Source organism: Passer montanus, unplaced genomic scaffold (genome assembly GCF_014805655.1).
Source record: "Passer montanus isolate IOZ18808 unplaced genomic scaffold, ASM1480565v1 scaffold11, whole genome shotgun sequence".
NCBI classification, from domain to species: Eukaryota; Metazoa; Chordata; class Aves; order Passeriformes; family Passeridae; genus Passer; species Passer montanus.
In genome coordinates this window covers 21093900-21118460 of record NW_024357613.1, presented here as the reverse complement: position 1 = coordinate 21118460, position 24561 = coordinate 21093900, and the positions used below count along the sequence as shown (strand labels likewise).

General features: G+C 37.2%; 1 protein-coding gene across 2 annotated transcripts in view; it reads right to left on the bottom strand.

The window, feature by feature from the left end:
- LGSN (lengsin, lens protein with glutamine synthetase domain) overlaps positions 1-24561 on the bottom strand; it is a 58927-nt gene that overhangs the window by 7190 nt on the left and 27176 nt on the right. Inside the window, exons 1-2 of one of the 2 annotated variants that reach the window (XM_039730442.1) lie at positions 13753-13782; positions 5927-6923 (exon numbers count right to left, since the gene is read on the bottom strand). In XM_039730442.1, the coding sequence (XP_039586376.1) occupies positions 5927-6923; positions 13753-13782 (1027 nt within the window). Of the gene's footprint in view, positions 1-5926; positions 6924-13752; positions 13783-24561 lie in introns of those variants that run through there. The other variant, XM_039730434.1, reaches the window with a different exon arrangement.

Here is a 24561-nt window from a genome sequence, read left to right as displayed (position 1 = left end):
AATTTCCAGTTCTTCGTCACCTAAAAAAGGTTTCACCAAAACCATTTGCTGATTAGATTTCTGCAGTAAAGCACATAAAAAGTTGTTTCCTACGTTGTATTTTAACTCACCTGTGAGACTCTTAACAGGGGAGCCTGTTAGCCTACTAGAAACTCTCAAAGGATACAACACAGTAAAAATATTTCCCCAATCAGTTTGACAGTGAAACTTTAAATTCATTTTTTTCCAATAATTTCTTTGTCACATGACAGTCTGCTTTCTTTTTTAATTAATTGCAAAGCAGGCTTTTAACTGGCATGACCATGGAGAGGCTCAGTATTTCCTTGAGTTCTATAGCTAATTTAGAGACACTTATAGCTTCAATCAGCCATGGGTTATTCTTTCTAAACTGTATGACAACAAGATGATGTAGCTTCTGAGAGAAGATACATCTTCAAGAGTGAAATGCAAAGTATATTTCTATCTCTCAATAAGTGAAAGATAAAATAAATAACTTATATTTTTGTACATTCCATGATATTTTATATAATAATTGCAGTGAATGAGAAAATCATCACAGTTGTGTACAAAATTAGAGGATTTGAAAGCAAAATATGCGGGTTTGTGAAAGTAATATAAGTTATGTTATATACAATGGAATTACCTAACTGATAATCCTAAATAAGATTCAACTACACTGGACTATCTTTCTTCAAAATTAAAAATAAAATTTGGATTTATGGAGGAATCACTGAGCAAAGTTGCATGAACCGAGGCGTACACTGTTGCAAACTGGGAGGTCCCTACTGGTCTAAAAATATTTGTCCTAATTTAAAAAAATCAGGAGAATCATAGAACATTTTGGGTTGAAAGAAACCTTAGAGATCATCTAGTTCCAGTGCCTATGCCATGGGCAAGGACACCTTCCACTAGCCCAGGTTGTTCAAATCTCTATCCAACCCGGCCTTGAACACTTCCAGAATGAGACAGCACTATGCCTAAGGGGAAGCAAGGTTAACTAGGGAAGAGACTTTCTACAGTATTGAAGGTAAGGACTAAACTTTTCATTAACATGTTGTAGAAGGAGAGGCAGCCATAACAAGCAAAGAATGCATTTCCCTTACACTAGGTCCAATCTAACAATTTTTGCAGATTTAACTATTACTGTAAAGAAAGCAAACATCTCCAGTGTGTGGGAAGAATTACTGTCAGAATACACCTCTTTCTCACACAGATATGCCATGACTAGCTTACAACAAATACCAGAGACAGATGAGTTGAATCTCAGCTGAAAGAGGATAAAATAGATCAGAATGACTGGATGGAAGTCCTGTCTGAGTATTTTTCTTTTATATAAAGAGGAAAAATGGGAAATCATACAGAGTCACAGAGGAGAAAGATTTCATCTATTAGTATGAAAGATAATGGACTAAAGAGTTTTTGGTTGCTTTGGTTTGTTCTTAGAGATTGTTAGGTAAAAAAAATAATAGTCAGTTGTATACAGCTTAGTTCGTAAATAAAAATAAAGAAAAATACCAATTTTTTTTTTCAACAGAAAATAAGGGTAACCAAGAGAGTTTAGAAAGGAGCTGAGCTTCAGCCCTGCTATGCTCCAACTCCGCTCAAAACATAAAAAAGGAGAGAAAAATGTTGTTGAAACACAGGTAAGACATGAGGGAAAAACATGGAGGAACAGTATATCTTTGATTCTTCACTTTAGGAGAGCTGATGGCACAGATTGTGTAAAACACGAAGCAGAAAAAAGTACCAAGTGAAAAAGACAGTCCTAAGTCCCAAAGTAAGACATTGTTATGCTGCAGGAATTACAGCAGAGGCAGTGACTATGAAGTGACCACTTATATCCCCTGATTGTCCACCTACAGCTCCCAAAGAGCCTCCATTTCTATTTCCTTGTGACTGACTGGATTTACTGAGCAGAATCAATGGGGGCAGACACGTCTCCTCCTGGTGAGCACAGAGAACAGTGAAATTTGATTCAGAGTTTGTGAGCACATTTTCCTATGTCAATGGAGAGAAAAGACTATGCTATTTCTTTGCTGAAGGATTCATAATTCTGGCCCTAAATGTGAGGTAGCATCATTTGTTAGTGCCTCATTATTAAAAATAAGAGCTTTGAACAAGCCAAGAGTAAGAATATGAGGTTAATACTGTAGTAGAAAAAAAGATTTCTTGTAGGATTGATGAAATCCACTTCTAAATATGAAATACAGCCTGCTAGTATCTTCTTGAAATGTTTTCCTTTAAAAAGCCAAGTTAACAAAGGAACTTAGTGTTTGGGGTCAGCATGTGATTCTTGAACCATTCAGACTTTCTTGTACACTTGAAATTTCAGCAGTCTCTAGGTAGCCACTGGTGCCCGCAGTCATAGCTGAAACATATTTTCTTTCTTCAGTTTCCTCTTAAGCAGTTCTTGGTCTCATGTTGGTCATGTTTACATGGCCTTATACTTGTCATATACTCGGGAATATGAGTCCTGTTGAGAGGACCTGCCTTGGGAGCCGTTCTGGATGCCCAGCTCTGCAGTCTGCACTGAATAGATTTTAAAACATTTTTTATCCTGGCTACCGACCAAGACACGCAAAACAAATTTGAAGCCTCAGGTGAGAGACTTATTCCAGTGCTTTGTTCACCTACAGCTACCTGGGGGTCATGTAGTTTCCTAAGGTCCAGAAGAGCAATTTCTCCTCAGCCTGTGTGATGTCACCAGGCTCAGTTGGTCCTTCTGCCCACACACAGTGTGTGTGGCTGCTGAGGCCACCTGCATTCCCTGGCTCTGGGAGACCACATTCCCCTGTGTCAGAGGGGATGATACACCAGGACTCTGGGGTATCATGATCCTTGTGTGCTTCATATTGCTTGAATAAAGTTATTTCTTCTGGCCTCCTCTCTGGCTGCTACAGTATTAACATTCTAATTTAGTAGCATGCAGAGCAGCATGTGACAGGATTTCAGTTCAGATAGGTCAATACACACCTGCCTGATGTGCTATACACACAATACCTATAGCACACATCCTGTGTGCATGTGCACACCATGAATGGTTATTTAATATTACATACATCTTTTACTGTTATTCTTATCCTTTACTGTTTGGAATCATCAGTCTTTTTCTCACAAGAATGAAGGCATTGAGCAGCTAAAGATGCACCTGGTAATTGATGACTACACACCAATTTGCAGAATTCACATCATTATCAGATACAGACACTTGGCAAATAAAATTCCTAAATTCAGGTTCATGCTGTCAGTATATTCACTTAGTAAGCTGCATGTCTTCCTTCCTTCCTTCCTTCCTTCCTTCCTTCCTTCCTTCCTTCCTTCCTTCCTGTTTTAGCTTTACTTTCAGTTCCAGTTTCTCTGACATTGTTCAACATTTTTCTTACTAACCCAAGTATCTGACATGTCTGCTTTTTTCTATTATTTCTTCCCACACCCAAGTACTTATTTCACAAAAGATATGACAAGAAATGGACAAAATGCATATCAGAATTTTGGAAAAAATATATGTATTTATTATTTTAGAGAGATGTTAGCCATGTGACTAAAATGACTGTATATAAATCCTCTGATGTACTCTGAATCACTGATGCTCAGCTACATGTTTTAACCTTTCTACTGCAGATTTCTAGTGATTGTCCCTTAACTGTGTACTTTTATAACAGTAAAGTATATTCCTGTTTTGGCCATATCTCAACACTGAATGGATCTGAAATATAACCTCTTGTAATTCTTCCAAACATTTGGGAAGAAGTCTTCTGATTTGAGCAAGTTCAAGGATTTGAAAACTTGCAAATCATTGGAGATTGTATTTCAGATCTACTCAAAGTCAAGACATCTTTAGATCCAAGACTTCAGTTACTTTGGTAACTGAAATATTTAACATAATGTTTTAGCCAAAAAAATGAAACTATTTAGAACTTTATCTTATTAATCAATAAATTACCACAGGGAGCAACAAAATACTCTTTAGGCAAAGGTTCATTAGACAGTGCAGAAATTTATCTGAAACACTTTTTCTTAAGTTACTGAATGTATTCAATGAAAATTAAATTTTGAACGCATACAGTTCTTATTAAGCAGGAACTATTTCTGTGCATTCTGTTTACTAGTTGAAATGCACAATGAGGCCTACAACTTGTTTGGTCAAAGCCAAATGGAATTCAAACCTCATCAGATTCCAAAATGTTTGCTATTGAATACTTTCTGATGAGACAAAACAGTTTTCTCCCAGCTCCTCCCATAGTTAGTTCTCACCTGTTGGTCTCTTGCAGCCGTTACTACCTCCAGTCATACAGGGCAGGATTAATCCCAGGTAGCTTTAGGCATCTCAGAGCTAGACAAATGACCTAAACTAGTCACAGTGGGGCTTCTTCCCCACTGAGTGGAAATATACACCCACCTTCAGAGATCAATTTTTCATCCACCTCTAATACCTCTTTGAAGACAAAATGCCTCTCTTTACTGACTAGGTAAAAAGCCTGGATTAGCTACTTCATGGTGAGCGGTGACAACTGGGTTGAAATCTCCCTGTGGAATCTACAATTAAGATCATCAGTTCCCTCTGCCTTGTAAGTGGTGCTATGTTTTAAAATACACTTGCTGATTTTGCAGACAATGAGAACACAGTAGTGTTAAAATTTTAATATTGAATTTTGCTAGCCTTTAACAGTGTGAAAAACAATGTAGTCTGGAAAGGGAACAGCATCAAGGATAGGCTGAGAAATAATCCTCTAAATTTTTTATTCTAATAGACATGAATAGAGAGTGGTTCAAGTGTGAATTATCTTTTCAAAGCTTTGTATTTCCCATGCAGTGCCTTGAGTAAACACTGATACTGGTCATGGATTTCTTTTTCAGACTTGTTCAAACTGGTTAGTACAAAATGTCTACCAAGAAATCCTGCTGCATCTAATAACAATTGACATGTTCAAATGGTCTGTTTTCAGAATATCTATAGCATGGTTTCTATCCATCTGTCAGGACACTTGAAAAACAACAGGATAAATTAGTATTATTGTAAATATTTAATTACTATTATTATATTTTCTTACATAGTTAATATTGGATAAAGTATTTTATCAATTAAGAGATGCATATTTCTTGTATTAGCAAGATAAGTCAAAAGGCAAGATATCTGTCCTGGAAAGCTGATAATATGATCTTGGACTGATGCTCATGGAAATGTATTAAACTCATATTCATACAACTGACAAACTGGTGTTTTTGTTCTTCCTGGAAACAGAACAACAAACTGTTCAAACCCATTACATTATCACAGCTAATAATGCTTTTCAGTTTGTTGATCCAGCTAGCCCAGAAGCTTTTACAAAGAAATCACAGACTATTAGTAGAAATTAATTGTCTCTAAAAACACTTCCAAAATGGACTTACTGAACAGCATGAAAATTAGTGGAAGTTCTCTCTGCCTCATTTGCTTTTCTTCCCCTATAATTTACAAGAGATGTTTTTGCATTCCAGTCCTCTCACAAGACAAATAACTGAAAACACCATTCCTACATGAGAACAATTTCTACTGCTGGAAATGTTTTTTTAAAAAAGGAAACTCCAAGAAGAGCAGATGCCATCAGAGCTTTGCGGTATGTAGCAGAATTTTGGGAAATACTGCCTGCACTCAGTTTAAATGAGGAAATATTTCTGTTTTAGTGAAAAAGACATGACCACTTGTGCATGAAAGTTTTTGGCAGGTGGTTGGGCTTTATAAATACCTTGCTTTAAAAAAAAAAAATAATAAAAAGCAGCATAAATATAGAGAACAATATCCAATCCATCCTGATCACACAGAAACCACAGGTATCAGTTCTCTCTTGCACTAGCTCTGACTTAAATTTGCAGTTTGGCAAAATACCACAAAACAACAGGAGCATTTTCTTTAAGGGGAGAGCAGGTGATGTTTAAGTATCCTTACCGTCAAGGCCTGTGGAGGAGTCAAACTGCACCTCAGGAGCTGTGCTGTTTGCAGGTGTAGGAGCTGCTGGAAGTCCCAGAATAAGGTGATCCACATTGCTTCCCACTGGTTGCTGCTGATCAGAGCCGGCAGAGCTGAGGACCAGGACAGTTTGGCTTTGCTGGCCCACTCCCTCCTTGTGGAAGCTGAGATATTTTTGCTTTTTGTCTCCAAAATGGGGACTAAAAGTCTCAAAGGGCCAGCCCTGCTTGTCAGCTGCTTTCTCCCAGGGTTTCAGATTTTTCTGAGCAAAAGTGCTGCCTGTCTTGCCACAGAAATTGGGCCCATGAGAAGGCAGATGACCTTCACTCAGCAGGTTTTTCAACTCTTGTAGACTTCGTTTAGAAATGCCACGTGCCCCCTTGAAGGACTCGCCAGTTCGGCTCCCTGGTATGGATGTAGCACTTCCCAGGGAGCCCATCTTTGTCACATGAAACTTGACAATGTTTTCTTCCATCCCACCCCGTTCTTCTGGCTTACCCCCTGCCTGCTCACTGTGTTTGTCCCTCCGCACTGCCTCCATGCAGTCGCCTTTCTCTGCACCCCTCACAGCCTGCGCACCTGTGGGCAGCTTCATCTGAGCTGCTGTATCTGTTTCCTCATGCATTTTTCCCAATATTCTTTTCTCAGTATCAGCATGTTCCTGGGTTCCTCGTGTTTCTCCACACCTGTCTTCTTTACCATCGCTGCCAGAATTGGAATTGTCCTGACCTCCTTCATCCTTTTGTGCTGAAGGAAAGGCAGTGGCGTTTTGGAGAGATTGCTCTGACGGCAGCTCTGAGCAACCAGTGGTTCCTTTAAGAGGAAAAGGATCTGGCATTTTTGAGGTGTGGGACAGCTCCATCTTCTCATTTTCTAAAGTAGGAACACATTTTGTAGGACCTTTGATTCCCTTTTTCTTTCTGAAACCACATATATTGTTGCCATCAACTTCATCATTGTCACTCTCAGATGTGTTCTGTAACCAGCAATAAAATATACAACCAAACAACATGCATGAATGACACAGAACATGGCAACGGAGCACCACCACCTGCTGCATTCACCTTGTAGTACTTCCACTACTTTTGATGATGGAAGTCTCAAAAGTGAATGCTTTTTTGATCTTTAAATATATCACAGAATTCTTTTTCTTATGTTTTAGAGCAAAATTGGAGAGAATACCTTCATAATACTGCTCTTAGGCAGATTTAGTAGATTATAATACAAGACATACTACATTGTGTGACATCATTTACCATACGTGTCCTTCAAAGTTGAAAAAATGTATTTCAGTACTTACAATTAAGTATATTCATGGTCATATTAAAAGTATTTGTATTTATAAAGGAAATTTATTGTCCTAAAACACAGAACACTGGCAATTCTTATGAGTGTGAGGATTGAAATGTGAAAATAAGCAGCTTTTAAATGAATTTCAGGACATAATTTGGACCAAACTTTCAGAACAGTGTTCAAAAGGAAAAACACATATTTGGATGTTTAAACAGGAAAGAACCCAGTGTTTACCTTTACATATGACATTGATATAACTTATATTGTAGTGGTCAGAGCAGATTTTAAAATGGGTATAAACCTGTGGAAAAAGCGGAAAAAGGGAGCTACGAAAAGTAATGTGCTTGCATTATCCCCAAATAGATCAAATGTCTGGATCACCATCTCTCCTAAGTATCCTGGTCCTACCTAAAGTGTGATTAATTTGATTGTAACAGGGAAAGGGGCAGGAAATCAAAACCAGACACTGTCAAATTAAAAAAAAATAGCACAGATTTCAATATTGTGAGTGATTAATTGTCATGACAGTGATTGAATTCTTCATTTCACAATGTCTTATAAAAGACTCCCTAACTTAGTTTAACCAAAATCACTGCATAGCCAATCACAAACTGTTATATTACTAATGAATACCTACTCAAGTATGTATTTAAGAGATATGAACACTCCTTGGCTTTCTTGTATTCGACTGTAATTAGCACCTGTAAAAACACTGGGAAATCATGGGATATCCTCTGAATGAAACCATTCTTTACCTTTTTCACAAAGGAATAATCTGCACTCTCTCCAATTTCTGGATTTCCAGAAGAAGGGATCTGCACAAAAGCAAAGTGAAAAGTGCAAAGGCAAAAGTGATTTCTGTTGACAGACACGTAGAAGGAAAGCCAGAAGCATCCAGTGTGCACATGGAATGAAGCAGCTATACGGCCTACATTAAGTTCATTAACAACTCCCCCTTTTTACTGTTTTCTCACTGTACTATTTTCTATTATTTTGCAGTCAAAAGATGTTCATGGCTTCTCTCCTAAAGAAGAGCTCACAGGAATGTTTCCTCCCTCTCTCCTGCCTGCCCCAAATTTCCACGGCAGACTGTATGTAGAGCTATTTGGAGCTCACTGGGCCCCTGCTGTTGGCGTGGCAGGCAGCTGGCCAGCAGCTCTAGCTCTGACTCCCAGGCACATATCCTGACAGGGACATGCCCACAATGCCCACTTGCAATCAAATGCAGTCACTGGTGCATTCACAACACAAGTCCTTTCCTACCCCAGCTTTAGCACTCCATGTTTTATGAACCCATTTCTTCATCCAAGAGCTTTGATTTATTCCCATAACACACCCTATAACAGACCATAAAATAATTCTGGGTGTTTGCTGATACCCCTTCACATTCACCCATGCAGAATAGACCTAATTCTTACAGCTCTGTATCATTATGGAACAGAAACGCAATAAAAAACTTTTTTTAAAAGAAAAGTGGACAAAACCAGATTGTAATTCAGAATTATAATTTTAATACTTTCCTTAGTTATACAAAAAGGGAATGAAGCTGGGGGAGAAACAGTAGAGGTGGAGGATCTGGCATCTGCCAAATGGAAATACACAGGTCTTAAAATAAAACACTCATCATATAAAATTTCTAAACATGCAACATTATTTTTTGAGAGAAAGCAGAGAAGAGTTCCAGCTATGAAAGCTATAATAATTTAAAAAATTATATTATCATTAATTTATGATAAATATTTGCTTCATTATCTTTTGTGGCAGACCTGTCATCATCAAAATATCTTGATTTACAATTTATGGGGTTTTCAGAATTCTTTTGTTTCCTTTGAGTAACTCAAAACCAGTAACATAATCATAACACCATATGCATTTTTGCTTTATAATGTATGCTGACTGCCATTGAAAATTTTAAAATCAGACAAAATTTTTGCCTGTTATCCATATTTTAGATCTCTGAAAAATATTCAGCAAAATGGCTGAAGGAAAGTTGAGCTCATCCTTTTTTATAATAACCTCTACTGCAGTAAAGGAAAGGATTGTATAGATGTCAAAAGCAAAATGTCAGAAAACAGCTTATCCATGTAACTAGCCATTCTAAAGCATTTCACGAACACAAGATCCTATTCCCACACTACAATCCTTACCAAAACAAATTCCTTCTGAATAGGCACAAGCAGGATAAGGACTGATCACTTGCAAGTTCGTAAATGGAAATGTCTTTTTGCAACAGACCTCTAATAACTGATGTGTCTATAGTAGTTTGCAAAGGGTTTCTTTTCCATGAAGATCTAGGATATGGTACTGCAGTTTGATTTTAGACCCAAAAGAAATGCTGTACCCATTACTTTTAAACAAAAATAGTAATCATTTTTACTTTCAAATTAAAGAAAAACCTCTTACAATTATACAGAGAACAACCTATGCACTATTTTAGGTCCTCAGCAAAAGGTGCATTGTGTATTTTTGCAGGGAAATGACTCTTAATTTCTAAATAGACTTGGACATTAGGAACTTCCATTTAGAAAATTTCATTGTTAATTTTCATTTCATTTCATTTCATTTCATTTCATTTCATTTCATTTCATTCACAGTATTTTCTGCAGTGAAATAAATATTTCTATATTTGTTGCAAGGTACCACTACAGCATCTCTTCATATTAAAGACAGTCAAATGCATGAGTTATAACACAGACTTAGACTTATTTATCTAGTAGTTTATGTGGTGTCTACCATCAGGAAAGGCTTAGTGCATGGGAACAGAGGGGAGACCACCCAGGAATAGGACTTATGAATTATCTGTTTAACTTTTTATTTCGTTAAAGGATTTTTTTCTACAGAAGACAGGGATGGTTAAGTGAAATAGTGCCTTGAAAGAGATACAGTGAGCTAGCTATAAATCATTACTTAATTTAATTGAACCATGTATCGTGCTGTGCTGAGAGGAAAGCAAAACAGTCATGGCATTAATATAGCAAAAATTCTGACTACTTTTAATTTCCTTCCTGAAAGTTCCTACATTTTTTGTTGCTCTGCATCAGCAGTACTAGGAAATAAGCCACTTTAAAGTTCTTTTACCCAGCATTTGTTTCAGCATCAATTAATTTTTTTTGTTGATTTTCAAATATTTACTTGCACCTTAATTCAGAGGTCTCAGCAGTTCTGAAATTTGTTACTCTGTCTTAGCAAGTGAACGTTTGGGCAGCAATTCAAATACTCCTGCCTGAAGAATCAGCTCCAAAATACAAACAGTGTGGGCCACATTATGCAGCAGATCTGAGATTTGGGTTCTTCTTTCTAAAGTTTTATCTGATGTTATTTTTCATTGATATTTATTGGTACTTTCCCAGGTTCTGGTTTCTGTTAGGTCTACTTGTGCCAGTGCTGTAATTTGTGCTGATACTTCGATCCCCTCTGCACTAGAGGTTGCTCCTGGTAAGCCTTCAGGTAGAGGTGGACCAGTGCAAGGAAGAGTAGGCTGGATCACACTTCATTTCCCTTTATGGATGAGCTCAACTCATAAATAACAGCTTTATTCGCCTTCACTTTGTGCTGGCTGTGTTGCTCTGAGTACACAGGAGTCTGAATGTCTCTGACTATCAACAGATAAGGGCTACACTTAAGCTTTACAGCAGCATGTTAAGGCACCATGCAGGTAGGAAGAGGAGAGAACAGAGGACAGTAACAGCAGGCAACTATTTCAGCAGGGGAAATTTCTTGCTCTACTTAACCAGATTAAGTGCTACTTCTGGCATGCGACCGGGATTCTACATCTGAGGGACATTTTATATCTTGTGGTAACACAGAAAATATAAATCTAAAGCAATTTTTCTTAATCGGTTTGTGTTCATTTTTGGGCTTTGTACAGCTCTGAAGTGAAGCATTAACTATATCATGAGATACAGCACTGCCAAAAGGCAGTTCAACTGTAAACCTGCTGAGCTGAGAGTGCTGGAAATGTAAAGTGCTGCCTTTGGGAGGAATAACAAATACTGAGTTTTGTGGTGCATGAAACAGGTGAAAAATCTAGGGCATTTCTTGAACTTTTGCCTTAAAATGTTATTATAGGTGACTGAAGATATATCTGTAGCGTTCTATGTGGCAAATTCAGATGCTGCAGAGGGAAACTTCTATTTTCTCCTACTTTTTGTTTGTGTAGGCACCAGTGTCATGACTTCAGGCAAGACTGCAAGCACTATTGTATTTTATAAATCTCCCAAAAACATACTGACAAAAAGAGAGATGGAAATGAGAAAAATAAATTCTCAGTAAAGCATTTGAAAGGAGGAAAAAAGAGAGGAACAGAGTTAGTTTAAAAGGAGCTCTGAGTAACTCTAGATGAAGAGCTGCAGAAAGATTTCTATCAAAGCAAAAGATGAAAGAGGCAAGGTGCAACTCTAGCAGAAGCTTTAGTAAACCTCATCAACAAAATAACTCAATGTTCCTTCTACTGACTACCTCAAAAGTGATACAAGCATTCAACAAAAGACAATAAGGGCTAAGTCACATTCTCATTTTTTTATTTCATATGGTTAACTGATTGTTAAGAGGTCACATTGTGATGATCTTTTGACTTTGTGCTACAGATTTTTAAAGAATGAAAGATAATTTTTGCAAAAAACATCTAAACATCAAAATCTGGTAAACCTAAGAAGCAGAAAAACATGGGAAAATAAAAGTCAAAAATATTGGATGAATTTTTTAGATATGAAAAGTTAATTGCTTCACTTAGGTTAGATTTTTTTTTTAATGATATAAAACACTGTTGAAAAACTGAAATTAAATGTTTCCAGTCTAAAAAAATGTAAAAATATTGTTCAGGTCATGCTGACATGGGATATTAGTCTCATTGTTTGATCTTTTTTTCCGGTTCTAATTCAAAAACCAGTTTTTCAGTGTTTTCAAATACTACCATGTTCCAAATGCTGAGGAACTTTTTCTGTCCCAGCCTGGCTGTTATGAGGTTACCCTTTACAGTTCTCCCAGGTTGGTACATCAAGTTTATTTAATCTTTTTGTGTAGTAATGAATTTCAAATACTTGAAGCCAAGTCAGCAGGAGGTGCTGCTTAAGACCTCACAAAACAGTACCCATAAAGCAAATAGTTTTGTGTCCAAGTGATTTCCTTGCCCTTTCCCTGGCTGGAGGAAAACATTGCTCTGCTGCTTCCCCAGCAACCAGGCAGGGAAGGAGCAGAGGATGAGAGAACAAATTATCTACTGCTGGGAATTAATGAAGCTTCACTGGAGTCACTGGAGCTACAAAGATTTGAACCAGGACAGAATCTGGGCATGGAGTTGTATCAAGGACAACACAGATATTTCCAGGGAGTATCTCCAAGCACAGAGAGGGAGTTTGGCTCTTGGGTGCAGTGCTAAAACAAGACGTGCGTGCGACAATAAACAGACACTGATTGTTTGTAAGCAAGAAACATGAGAATCACGTACTTTGTCAAGATATTTCTCCCTCAGTGACCTTGTTTGATAAAGGGGCTCTTTGAGAGTGATTTACTGCTACAAAAACCTTGTTGTGAAGGATGTGAAAGTGGCATAAATGTTAGGTACTTCTCATTATTTTGCAGCTGGAGAAGTTGAAGCACAAACTTGCCTTAGGTCACGGGAGATGTGTGGCAACGTGAGGAGCAGAAGAATTCTCCTTCTTTCTTAAAAACTTTTAAATATTCTCAAGAATATTAATATCCTTCATGTGAAAATGAATGGAGTGAGGTTAGGTCACAATATTTTGCAACTTATTTTCACATCTAACATCTGCCATTGTCTGTTACACCCATTGAAAGCCTTCATACTACATACACAATTACCAGACAAGCTTCTCAAGGTCGTTGATTATCTTGCTGCTTCAAAGCAACAGAGTTGTCCTTGTAACAAGACTATTTGCAATTACCTTCCCTTGACTATATTACCTGCACTGTGTTAAAAAAAATCCCTAAATAAGGTAGTCTCAAAATGAATAAGCTCAAAATGAATAATTATCTTTTCTACACAGTGGTTTGGGACCACATAAGTATGAATTCAGGATCAGAATCTGCTTTAAAATGCAATTATATAGAAACGAAGCATTTCCATTTGGGTCAGTAGCCTGACTCAAGAGTGTCACTTTCTAAAATCCAGGTCAGATCCTGATCCACAGATTGTAGTGCTTTCATTTAAGTTAATGAAGTCAAAGCCAATATGTTTCCCCAATAATATTAATAGGATCAAATTTAAGACATCTATTTCTGTTACTTTTGATAAAGCTACAAATTAAATGAAAATGAAGTCAAAATCTCTTGGACTTGCTTCCTAAAGCAAATGGAGTGTTTTCAGCTTAAACAAGAAGCCTGTCTTTGACCTCCATTTCCTTCAGAATCAGACCATGCTCAACATACACGCATGAAGAGCCTTGCACATCATTCACAAGGAGCAACGCACTCAATTGAAACCTTGAGGTAGATGCAAGAAGTATTTTATATCAGTATATCTGCTTGGAAGTCATTTATGATCAATCTCTTACCTGCTGACTAAGATCTTCTTTTTTGTTCATGTCCACTTCATTCTAGTTCAGGTCACCATTAGAAATGGCCTAGTAAAAGTCTTGTAGAAAGATATCCCATATTTATAGGCACAGACACAATGAAGGTTAGTTCAAACAGAATTGCTGTAAAGTTCTCTTCCCAGAAGGCCACACAGATGATGAACCATGGAGAGCAACCCCAAAGAGTCATGCCCAAGAGCACTGCTCTCTGGAACAGCACAGAAGTAGTAAACTGACAAACACACATTATTAAGCTGCCTGCCTGGAAACAAAAACAACTAAGCATAAAACTGGTTTGCTCAACTTTTCTCCTCACAAAAGGCTTTTGTCCACTAACAAGCCATTTCTGTTCTGGAATAGAAGCTATTGTTAGGCTCCTTAGAGGTAAAACCTATACTGGGCATTACAACAGCAGTATGTTTTTGAGGCACATGAACAGGGATTTGAAAGGCACAGAACACTGCAAGAGCAGCATGCAGCACCAGCCAGTTATTCTGGCTTGCATGTTGTAAATTAATAGTGATGCATCTGGTTGTATTAGAACTGGAGAGGGTTTTGGTTTTTTTGCATGAAATATCTAAAAATATTTCAAATATTAGATAGTTAAGGTTCTCTTTCTTATTTTTCTTTTTATTTTTCAGGTTTAATATGTATTCAAAGAACTGCTTTTAAATGATGTTTAATTCGTTCCGATTCCTTTGGATGACACAAAATTAAAGGATGGCCATATTGTGCTTATAGGACCCCTACCTGACAACCCATCACTCAATAAATTCAAGTAAACATGATGTTCAGGTTGGTATTTAATTACATCAAAACCCAGGTTTGGCATTCTTGTAATACTCAGAAAGAAAAAAAAAAGGTTGTTACCCAAAATATGCATTAGGAGCTAAAATTTATTAAAGTCTTGGGCATCACCAGTCCAATGCATAAATATAAGTGCCCAAGTCCCAAACTGATATTCTGAAATCCTTCCTTTTCTCGTCGGCCAGAGATCCTACATTTGTGACTCCATCAATGCAATTTCTGAAACTGCCCCATTCTGAACTGCCCCATTTGTCACAGACTAGAGCAGGCAACAACTGAAAGTTCACTACTATTCAAGAAATGGGCTTATTTATAAGTCTTGACATTTTGTCAGCCAGACAAAAAAAATCAACACCCAGATCATTCAATAGGACCAGCCTCCTACAAGGCAGATAGCATGGAAGTCAGCATTTTGCTTTCAGTATAGTTCTTTCAAAAATGTTTGCCTCAGACTATCATACAACAGTAGGCACAATTTCACAGTTCCTGTTCTAAGCAATATAGAGGTGTCATAGACCTACAGTCTGCCATGGCAGAGTTGCTTGTGAACCTGTTAGGATGATCTAGGTCAAAAGGACACTTCTGAGCAGGATCATGCACACCAAATTGTCTGAGAGGCAGAGGTCAAACAGCAAAAATTCTTCTGGCTCCCCATTTTTACCATTTACCATTTTGAATGCAAGCAGGAACAATCTCAGTTCTTAATTTAAAAAAGGCACTTGAAGTTAAAAATCTCATTTTTCAGAGCAATAAAATATTCTTCACAACAGCAGTGGTCAAACACTGGCACAGGTTGCCCAGACAGGCTGTGGGATATCCATCCTTGGAGGTATTCAGAATCTGAGTGTAAAACACCCTGAATAAACTGAGACAAGTTCAGAGTTGGCTCTGATTTAAGTGGCAGATCAAGCCTGATAACTACCACAGATGCTATCCAGAATAAATTATTATATGATTATACATCTGATTAATTTATACATATTTTTACTTAACTTCATTGCATTCTTGGAAGTACAAAACATCTCTGGCACATTTCACATTCTGTTCTACTCTGTTCTGCTAAAGAAATCCTAAAGACAAGAAAGAGAAACCTTGGCTTTAAATGGTGTAGTCGAGGCACCAATCTTGTGAACATCATTAGCAAGAAATAATCTTTTCATTAATGTTGAAAGAATCAACTATTTCCATCTCAAGTATTTATTAGGTCCCATTAAAAAAAATGTTGTTTTGTTTTGCCTTGTGGATAGAGTGAAAGAGGAGAGGGAGGAGGTTCTCTGCCATGATCTGTCTGCAAGATGCTTCAGAAAAACTGTGCTGACTAGAGAATCTGAGCATCAGATCCAGAAACTGATGGAAGCTTATTTCAGATATAGCATAACACACACATTATTGCAAAGAGCATTGTTTGGTCAGTAACACTCATCATTTCACATCTTTGGGAAATAAGATAAATAAAGACAAATCACTGCATCTCCTGAGAAAAATCCAGGGGTTTATTAAAAAAATGGCTTCTATATATACATTCAGAAAGGCAATTTCTGTAACTGAGCCATTGTAAAAATCTGCTTTCAAATAGATATGGGAGTATTCTTCCTAAAAAAAAAACCCTCTTTACAGTCTTTCTAGTCTTTCCAAAACAGAAAAAACCCCAAAAACAAAACCAAAAAACCCCAAACAAAAAAAAAAAAAAAAAAAACCCCAAAAAAAAAAAAAAAAAAAAAAAAAAAACCCCCCCCCCCCCCCCCCCCAAAAAAATAAACAACACCTACAGAGGAAGGCATCCTCAGAAGGAGAAGTATTCTGACAATAGAGAAAAGGGAAAATAAAGTTAATGGAATATTGTTTATTTTACATGTATCATTGAATTATGCATGAGACATTATAAGTAGTGAATTCCAAATTCCTGAAAACCCAGTTTTCATTTTGTTTTCATTTCATATTGGCCATAATAAGAAAGGGTGAAAAATTAAAGAGCAATATTTACTGCTTGATCAGGAACACTGCTGTGAGAAACAGCCGTGCCGTGCTCATCCATCCCTTGTTTCCTGGCAGACAGATGAGATGGGTTGGAGCAGACCTGCCTCTTAGGCTTGTCCTAAAATGCTTGTCTCATCTTTCATCCCCTCCTCCTTTTCCAGTTCATTACAGAAGAGACTTCTCCAGTCCTTAAACCCTTCAAGTAGGTGTGAGAGGCCTTGAGATGGTTTCAATTTGGCATTAGCATAAATGTGCTAAAAATGTTCTTTTTCTAGCTATACTGGCTACAGAACAGTTTTTAACATCATTAAAAGTAAACCAAATTTCTCAAGGGCATGTATGGTGCAGATTAATGTTTTCACATTCATATATATCCTTTGTGGCATCACAGGAAAGGGAGTCTGAGAAGAACAGCTCAAAAAGGTGTTTTCTGGAGGAGAAACAAAGATTTACACAAAATAATCCCTTTATTTTAGAAGTAAAACTGATACCGTGAGTTTGCATAATTATTTCATTTGATGAAACATAAATATACAGGGCTTTAACCACAGTTTATCAAATACCAATATAAAAATCTAGACACTTCAGAAATATAATACAGAACAAATGTCACAAAAGTGGTTACTTAATACTTTAGCTACAGATACTTTGTATGCACTGTCTATGATGAATAAGTGCTAATGAGAAAGTGCAAACTACTCATTATCCCATTAGTACTTCTTCAGCAGCTAATAAAAGAGAACCAGCTTCTCTGGTAACAGCTACTGCCAACTCAGGGGAACGATCTGCTGGTGAGTTGATGGGAGCCTTCAGACAGACGTCACCATCATTGTGGCTTTAAACTACTTCTGATTACAGCTACTTACAAAAGGGTGGATTTTTTAATGCATTTTAAAAAATAGTTAAAATTATCACTGCTTGTACTCTCCTCCCATTTAATTTGGTTCTCCAAGAGGAAAAATTCTATATGCTCTGAATTAACATAATTTTAAACAGCAAAGAATCAGGCTTTGTAGCATCCATGAGGAAAATATTTTTTTCTCCTGACTAGTGCAGGTTACATTCAGTTGCTAAAAAACATTTTCTCCCATTTCAGAAACCTTCAAAATAAAAAGCCTTTTAAAGCTGTTTAGCATTCCTATAATGTGGAGATTTCCAGACTGGTGCCAACAACACAGTACTGTATGGATACACAGGTTACAATGTGTTTTGGCAGACCTATTGCAGGAGTCTTTAACCAAAAGACTCTTGAACCCTCCAGTTTCAAGGCTGGCAAAAGAAGGTGTTCACTAAGTCTCTTCCATATCATCATAAAGTTATTAAATTCTGTGCTAATACCTAAGGCTAGTATTACAATGACAAATGCAGAATTTGAACATTGAAATCCCTTCAAGTAAATCTAACCTAATGTGCTCCTTCGCCATCAGGACACATTTCTTTTACCTCTAACCCTGTGTCTTGCCATCATTAATAAACAACACTGTAACTTCTATTCACAGGCCTTTTTTTTGCATTTTTTAAAAGCTGATATGTTATTCAGCATCAAGATCAAAATATTTCAGCTAATTAAATTCCATATTGCCATCTATTAAAACAGATTGTTAGGGCTTAGATTTGCATTGCAATCTCAACTACTGTAGCTACATTTCTCCTAGGTCCTCTTAAATTTTCCTCATATGGCTTTCTCTTCCTGCATTCTCAAAAGGTAGACACAAATGGTGCTCACATTGAATTGGAACCAAAACAAGACCATGACTAGAAGAAAAATTCCTGAGCCCTGAGTTCTATCCAATACACCTTCCTTCTCCTCCTTCACCTCTCTGCTGGCAATGTACACTCACTTCCCTGGCAGTCATGCATTGCCGCAGCGCAGCTGCTGGGGCGGGTGAGCAGCCATAGATCCATGCAGCAGTTAGAGAATTGTGCCCTATTTCCTCTACATGCCTCTTCCAGCACAGTATCACATGGGAAGGCTGCCTTGCAGTGTGGCCCTACTCAGAGCTCATCACCCCATGGGGAAGCATGACCTGTGAGAGGTGCTCCAGCATGCAGGGCACAAGACACTCCTTCCAGTGAGCCTTGTGGCTGAACCTGGCCCTGCAGACTGTAATTAGCAATTAATAAGGATTACAGTAAATTCAGGTAGTGCTTGACATTCTAATCCTGCAAAACACATCATGTGAGCATTAGTACCATTGTTGCAGTTTTACGGCTGCCCCTGTAATTCTGTCTCACTATGACATGCTCCCTGAGGTGAACCACAAGGAGCTGCACAGCAGAAACTGCATAACAGAAGCCCTGACACCATCTGTGGCAGCTGGGATTTTCTGTCTTAATATACCACGCAAATTCCTGGCAGATGTAACAGACCTTACTTGACACAGCAACACAGCAGTATCACTGGCTGAGCACAGCAACACAGCAGTATCACTGGCTGAGGTTCTGTAACTACAGATATTTGCACTCTGAGTAAAACTTTCATGATTTAATCTGGAACCACACTAGGGAGGCCATGAATCCATGCTGGAAGAAGGTTTGATGGTTACCATTAGTTGTCATCATGGACCGTGACCAGTGCATCATCATTTGACTCTTTTTGCCTCTTGTTACTTGCCACCACCCTCCACAGATATATTTTTCCATATACAGTCAGTCTTCAAGAGCCTTTTGACATTACACCTACCAACACCACTTTAGCAGAAGGCTGGAGAAAATTCATGGCATCTTATGGAATCTTATGGCCCTCTAGGGAAACACAGCAAGATGTCCATCACACCTCAATCACTTCAATTTTTCCGGGATTACCCCTGCTTGCTGGAAAAAGAGGAAGAAATTGTCTCTTAATAGACTTGGCCTTTTACTTAGACTTAAGATGGGAGTTCAGATGTGCCTCCACACAGCTTCCAAATTGTCCAACTTTAAAGAGATGGTCAACTGCCGTTAAAGTGCACTAACACTACAGTGAGAGGTGCTCCACAGCAAGGCATGGACTTGAGCATGGATATCCAGTGTCTCTAGGCAGTGTCCCAAAACAAATGGAATAAGAATGTTTACTGCCTCTTAAGGTAAATGAAAACTAAAAACCAACCGTTCACATATTTGTAAACACATTTCTGCTGAATTGTTTGTCTTTGATGTATTTCAAACATTTGTAACATTGTTCCAGATATCTGTAGTCCTGTTTCTGTGCTGTTAATTTGCCATCACAGTTGAAAATCTCATTAGAAAGAAAAAGTAAAGGGAGAAACATTCCTCAAGTACAAGAGGATCAGACTGATCCAACCTCTCTGCAGTGTGCAAACATGCCCTGTGTGGTAGATGATTTGTCAAGTATTTTTCCTGAGGAACGATCAATGGTTTCTTAGTAGGCAATTACGCAAATCGCTGAAAGTACTGTATGAAAATGATTATATTTAGTATGCATTAACAATATTCAATGCCATTCATTCTGTAATCCCTAATTTTCTAATTATATGTCCAAAATTATATATTTTTATATATATGAGATAAATAATGATAAAATAATAGTATCTTCTACTTTAATTGGCACTTATAAATTGGCAAAATCAAAGAAATCAAACAAAAAAAATGCATATTTTCCCACATAATGTACCTGCTTGCCAAAAACTCTTTATATCCACTAACTTTAGGGTTTTTCTCAGGTAACATCTGGAATCTTAAATCTAGAGGAAATTATCTTTCAGATTTTCTTTCCAATTATTTTTAACATTCTATAGCTGAAGAAGAATTCTGCACTGGGTGTTATGCTTACTTTAAACTTTGGTGCACCTGATGATTAAAACTTGACAGAAAAATTATTAGCCTAATTACCTAGATATTTTAATGTATTTGTGCTATGACATAGTTCCAGTACCCTTTATTTTGATTTCCTCGGTAAATCTGTCCACTCTGAAAGTAAATTCTCCTTTATGCCATCTGCATGCATAGAACATTCTGGCTTACTTGTATTCATATTCTTTTTTTCCTTAGTAGATTATTTGTGTTCACACATAGAGCATATACTCCTTCTTCATTCAATAAATTATAGTTATTCAGGGTACAATAGATATGGTTTGAAATCAGCTTATAGATATGGCTTGAAATCAACTTATGCCTGAATGGATTTAGATATGTAATTCTGCTCCCTTTACTGATGCCCTTAATAACAATATTCATATCTGTGTTTGATGTATATTCAAATATGCGAGGTTCAAAACTAAAAGTAGGAAGCATTTCTTTGCCAAGATGGAATCAAGCACTGAACAGGCTTTCTAGAGAAGTGTTTCATGTCCCTAGACTGTCAGTATTTGAGGCATTTGGACAATGGCCTTGATAATAGTAACTTGCAACTTTTGGTCAGTCCTGAAATAGTCAGACAATTGGACCAGTTGGATTATACAGCACTTCCAGCTAGAACTATTCTATTCTATTCTATTCTATTCTAAACTGCTGTTGCTAAATGAAGAGATAACAAAGATGCTTAGTGCTCCTTGTTGAAATTGCTCTGCTTGATGTAAGCTGATTAAAAAATCATTGGGTCAGACAAAGAGAAATAGCATGTATAAGCTTAAATCTCTATAACTAGTGAAAGATTCTTCCAGACAGACAGAGAAACAGCTTTAATCTCTGTCCTGGTAAAAATTATATACTTTAAGTTGAGGCTGTTTTCTACTCACCTTTTCTGCCAGTCAGGTTTTAAATTCTGTTAGCATAGAATAGATGCAGTGGTAAAATTAAGAATCTCTGCTTTCATTTAAAATATGCATTTCTACCATGTTTTCAAAGAAGCCTTGAAAGCAAGCTAGTGTGAGAGGAAACAGAAGGGATAAAGGAGTACTAAATTCCTAATCTTTCAATCCTTGCTGGTAATTTAACAGCATCAAACAAAAAGTAGCTGCCGTGTTCTCTGCTTACATTAGGTGGCACTATCCTCACAGAGTTATTGTTTATGTAAAAAAGCTTAAAAACATTAATTCTGAACTTATGTCAATTCGAGTACAAAATACCTTGATAAAGTTGATGCTTGAATTGAAACTCAGAGGAACATCTGACATTATTTAGACAAGAAAGAGTACTCCGTTTTTGTGTCAAAGAAATCTCCTTTGCTGAAGAAAAGGTGCAAGGAATAGCTAGTAGGAAAGCTGGAATGCTGATGGATTTACCCATAAACCTTGCTCTGTAATAGGCTTATTAAGAAGCCCACAATTCACTCTTCATCTCTAAACAGGTTTTGTTCCCAGAAAAATAATAGTGAAAACCTCTTTATGATTCAACTTATTTAGCTGGGTTATGATATTTTGCCAGGAACTATCCATTCTCACTTATCAGTGGAAGAATTTCTAAAAAAAGTTGAGAATTTCCAATTCCACTTTGCAACATTCAACACTATTTCATAGTGTGCTTCTCCTTGCATTAAAATGAAGCTAGTACTATTAGAAATGGAATGAAGGAGACGGTAAATGATAAGAGTAACTAACATCAAATTCAATTAGGATCAGCCTCTTCTTAAATCATCTCTGTGTCAGGCTAGGCATGGACTTAGGCATGGATATCCAGTGTCTTTATGTGGAGTCCCAAAACAAATGGAATCAAGTAAGAATATTTACTCTGTCTTAAGGGAAATAAATAAAAAACAAACCCTTTTTATATTCTTAAACATATTTATGCTGAATATTTTCTCTTTGATGTATTTCAACCCTTTGTAACAGTGTTCCATATGGCTGTAGTCCTGTTTTCATGCCATTAACTTGCCATCACAGTTGAAAATCTCATTAGAAAGAAATTCTCACAAGACTCATGACACTAGGGCTCCTGAACTTGAGGAGAATTCTTGTAAGAGCTTAGCTTTAAAACTCAATGTTTAGTTTTATCAAATTTGGAAAATTATATACAGTCCATCAGATAGAAGCAGGTAGGTATGAACTGCCTAAATATTTTAGGATCTCAAAAGAGAAGCAACTTTCTGTTTCCTTGTTCCATCTCTAGGTTAATATACTAGGAACTCATTAAATCAGTTTAAGTAACCTCTTTGTCATGGCCTTAGGATCTAGAATGAAATTTATAAAGGCAAATAGATGCTATTTGAAATTTTCATCCACGTATCTCACTGCTCTTATTGCTGATGATCCTCTGATACCAAATTTCACCCCAGTGTGTATTTGTGCCATTTACCAAGGTTCACAGAGACAGGTGACTCAAACAGCCTGTGATGAATATCCCTCCACTCTGTTTATGTCAACTCAAAAAACCAATGACAATTCAAAGTTATTACCTTGGGTAGATGATTAAGGTAAAAAGAATGCTGAAGTACGGAAGGCCCTAGATACCTAGCCATGAAATTATTATTAAATCTATTATATATTACCGTATATGTATAATTATCATATTTTATTATTATTAAATCTATGTATAGTACAGTATGCACGTAAGCCTGGACGGATTACAGGATGCACACAGTCTGTTTTCTTGCCCATATTGCTGCTTCAGAGCTGAATCAAGGATGACTGATCTATTTATTGAAAACAAAACCAAGAATTTGTCTCAAATAACAGTGATAAAAGTTAGAAAACATTGCAAAGTAATTGAGTATGCATTTTCTATTGCTCAAAAAAAATACTTTGGTGTCACTGTTAAAGTGTTTTCAAAGATGTGCAGCAAAATGTTGCTGAAAACTGCTTTTAGAAGTTCCTTTCTACGTTCCTACCGTTTGTAAGATTGTTTACAGAGCAGATATAATGGGTCACTTGGAGAATGGTAATACATAGCTGACTAATGCATGGCATTTATACAGGTTACAAGTAATCTGGATGTGTTTTCAGTAGAGCAGGGTAGTCCTAGAAAACGGATTTGCTCCCACAAACCAGTGTATTTCTTACACACTTATTGGGGTAATAATACAGTCCATACCGGAAGGCAGAGGAAAGAATCAGAGGCTTGTTCCATAGGTTGTTACTGGGACAGTATCTGCAGCTGTAAAAAAGAGTCTTGGCTATAAAAAACCAACCATGTCAGCCAAAAGCAGTCAATACATGCAGCAGCACATACTGCTGTATGGAATAAAGTGAGTGTTCCTTCTTGCTGCAATTTTGCATATTTACTTGAGCCAGGTAATAGAAGTAGATTTCACAAATGTCATTTATCATTTGTCCTAGTGCTTCAAGCAAACATCCTTAAGGCTGAGCCACTGAATGAAGTACTCATTACCTACTGGAAGTAGGAACTGGACAAAGTAAAGCTGTTTGCTGCCTCTGATGCCTCCTAATACACACATTTAGTGTTTCTACCCTAACCACTGAAAGACCACTAGGTCAAGGCTATACAGATTTCTATATTGTTATTACTGTTCTTTTCATCTTTTAAATAAGGATTATTTAAACTTTAACAGGTATTCCAACAATGGTATGGAAACTTCCATGTGCATGACAGATGAATGGATTGAAGGCACACCCAAATCAGTTTGGGAGACCCTCTAGTAGTGCACTCGTGGACCATCATTCTTCCTTGCCCATAATGGACTGTGTTTTGTACATGTTCATGTGCCAGGTGGCATTCAGGACTCAGAACAGGCCGGGGATCATTTCTAATAAGTGGCATAAATATATCAAACCCATTTTGGAAGGCACAAGCTGTTAGACATACAAGGTGAAGGAAGAAGTTCCAATCAGCCTAAGGATTCAAGAGCTGTTCTTGGCAGTATTTACATACTGATTTATATTTAATCCAACAGTGTGGATTAAGTGTGGGTGGAGGAGGAGATGGTGTAGCACATAAAAGGCTATCAAATACGTTGCTCTTATGAGCTCTGCCATGGCTCTTTGAAAGAATTTGGTTGCCAGATCATTTCCTGATACTCTGATAAGAGCAGTGAGGGACTTGCCCTTCTGTGTCACAGTCCAGAGGTCATCACTTAGTGCATTTTGAATCTCTGTAAGGTTTTTGTAATAAGTGAAACAAAATTGGCATAGATTGTTAAATAAAGACATAGCATAGATGTAGTTTCTGACT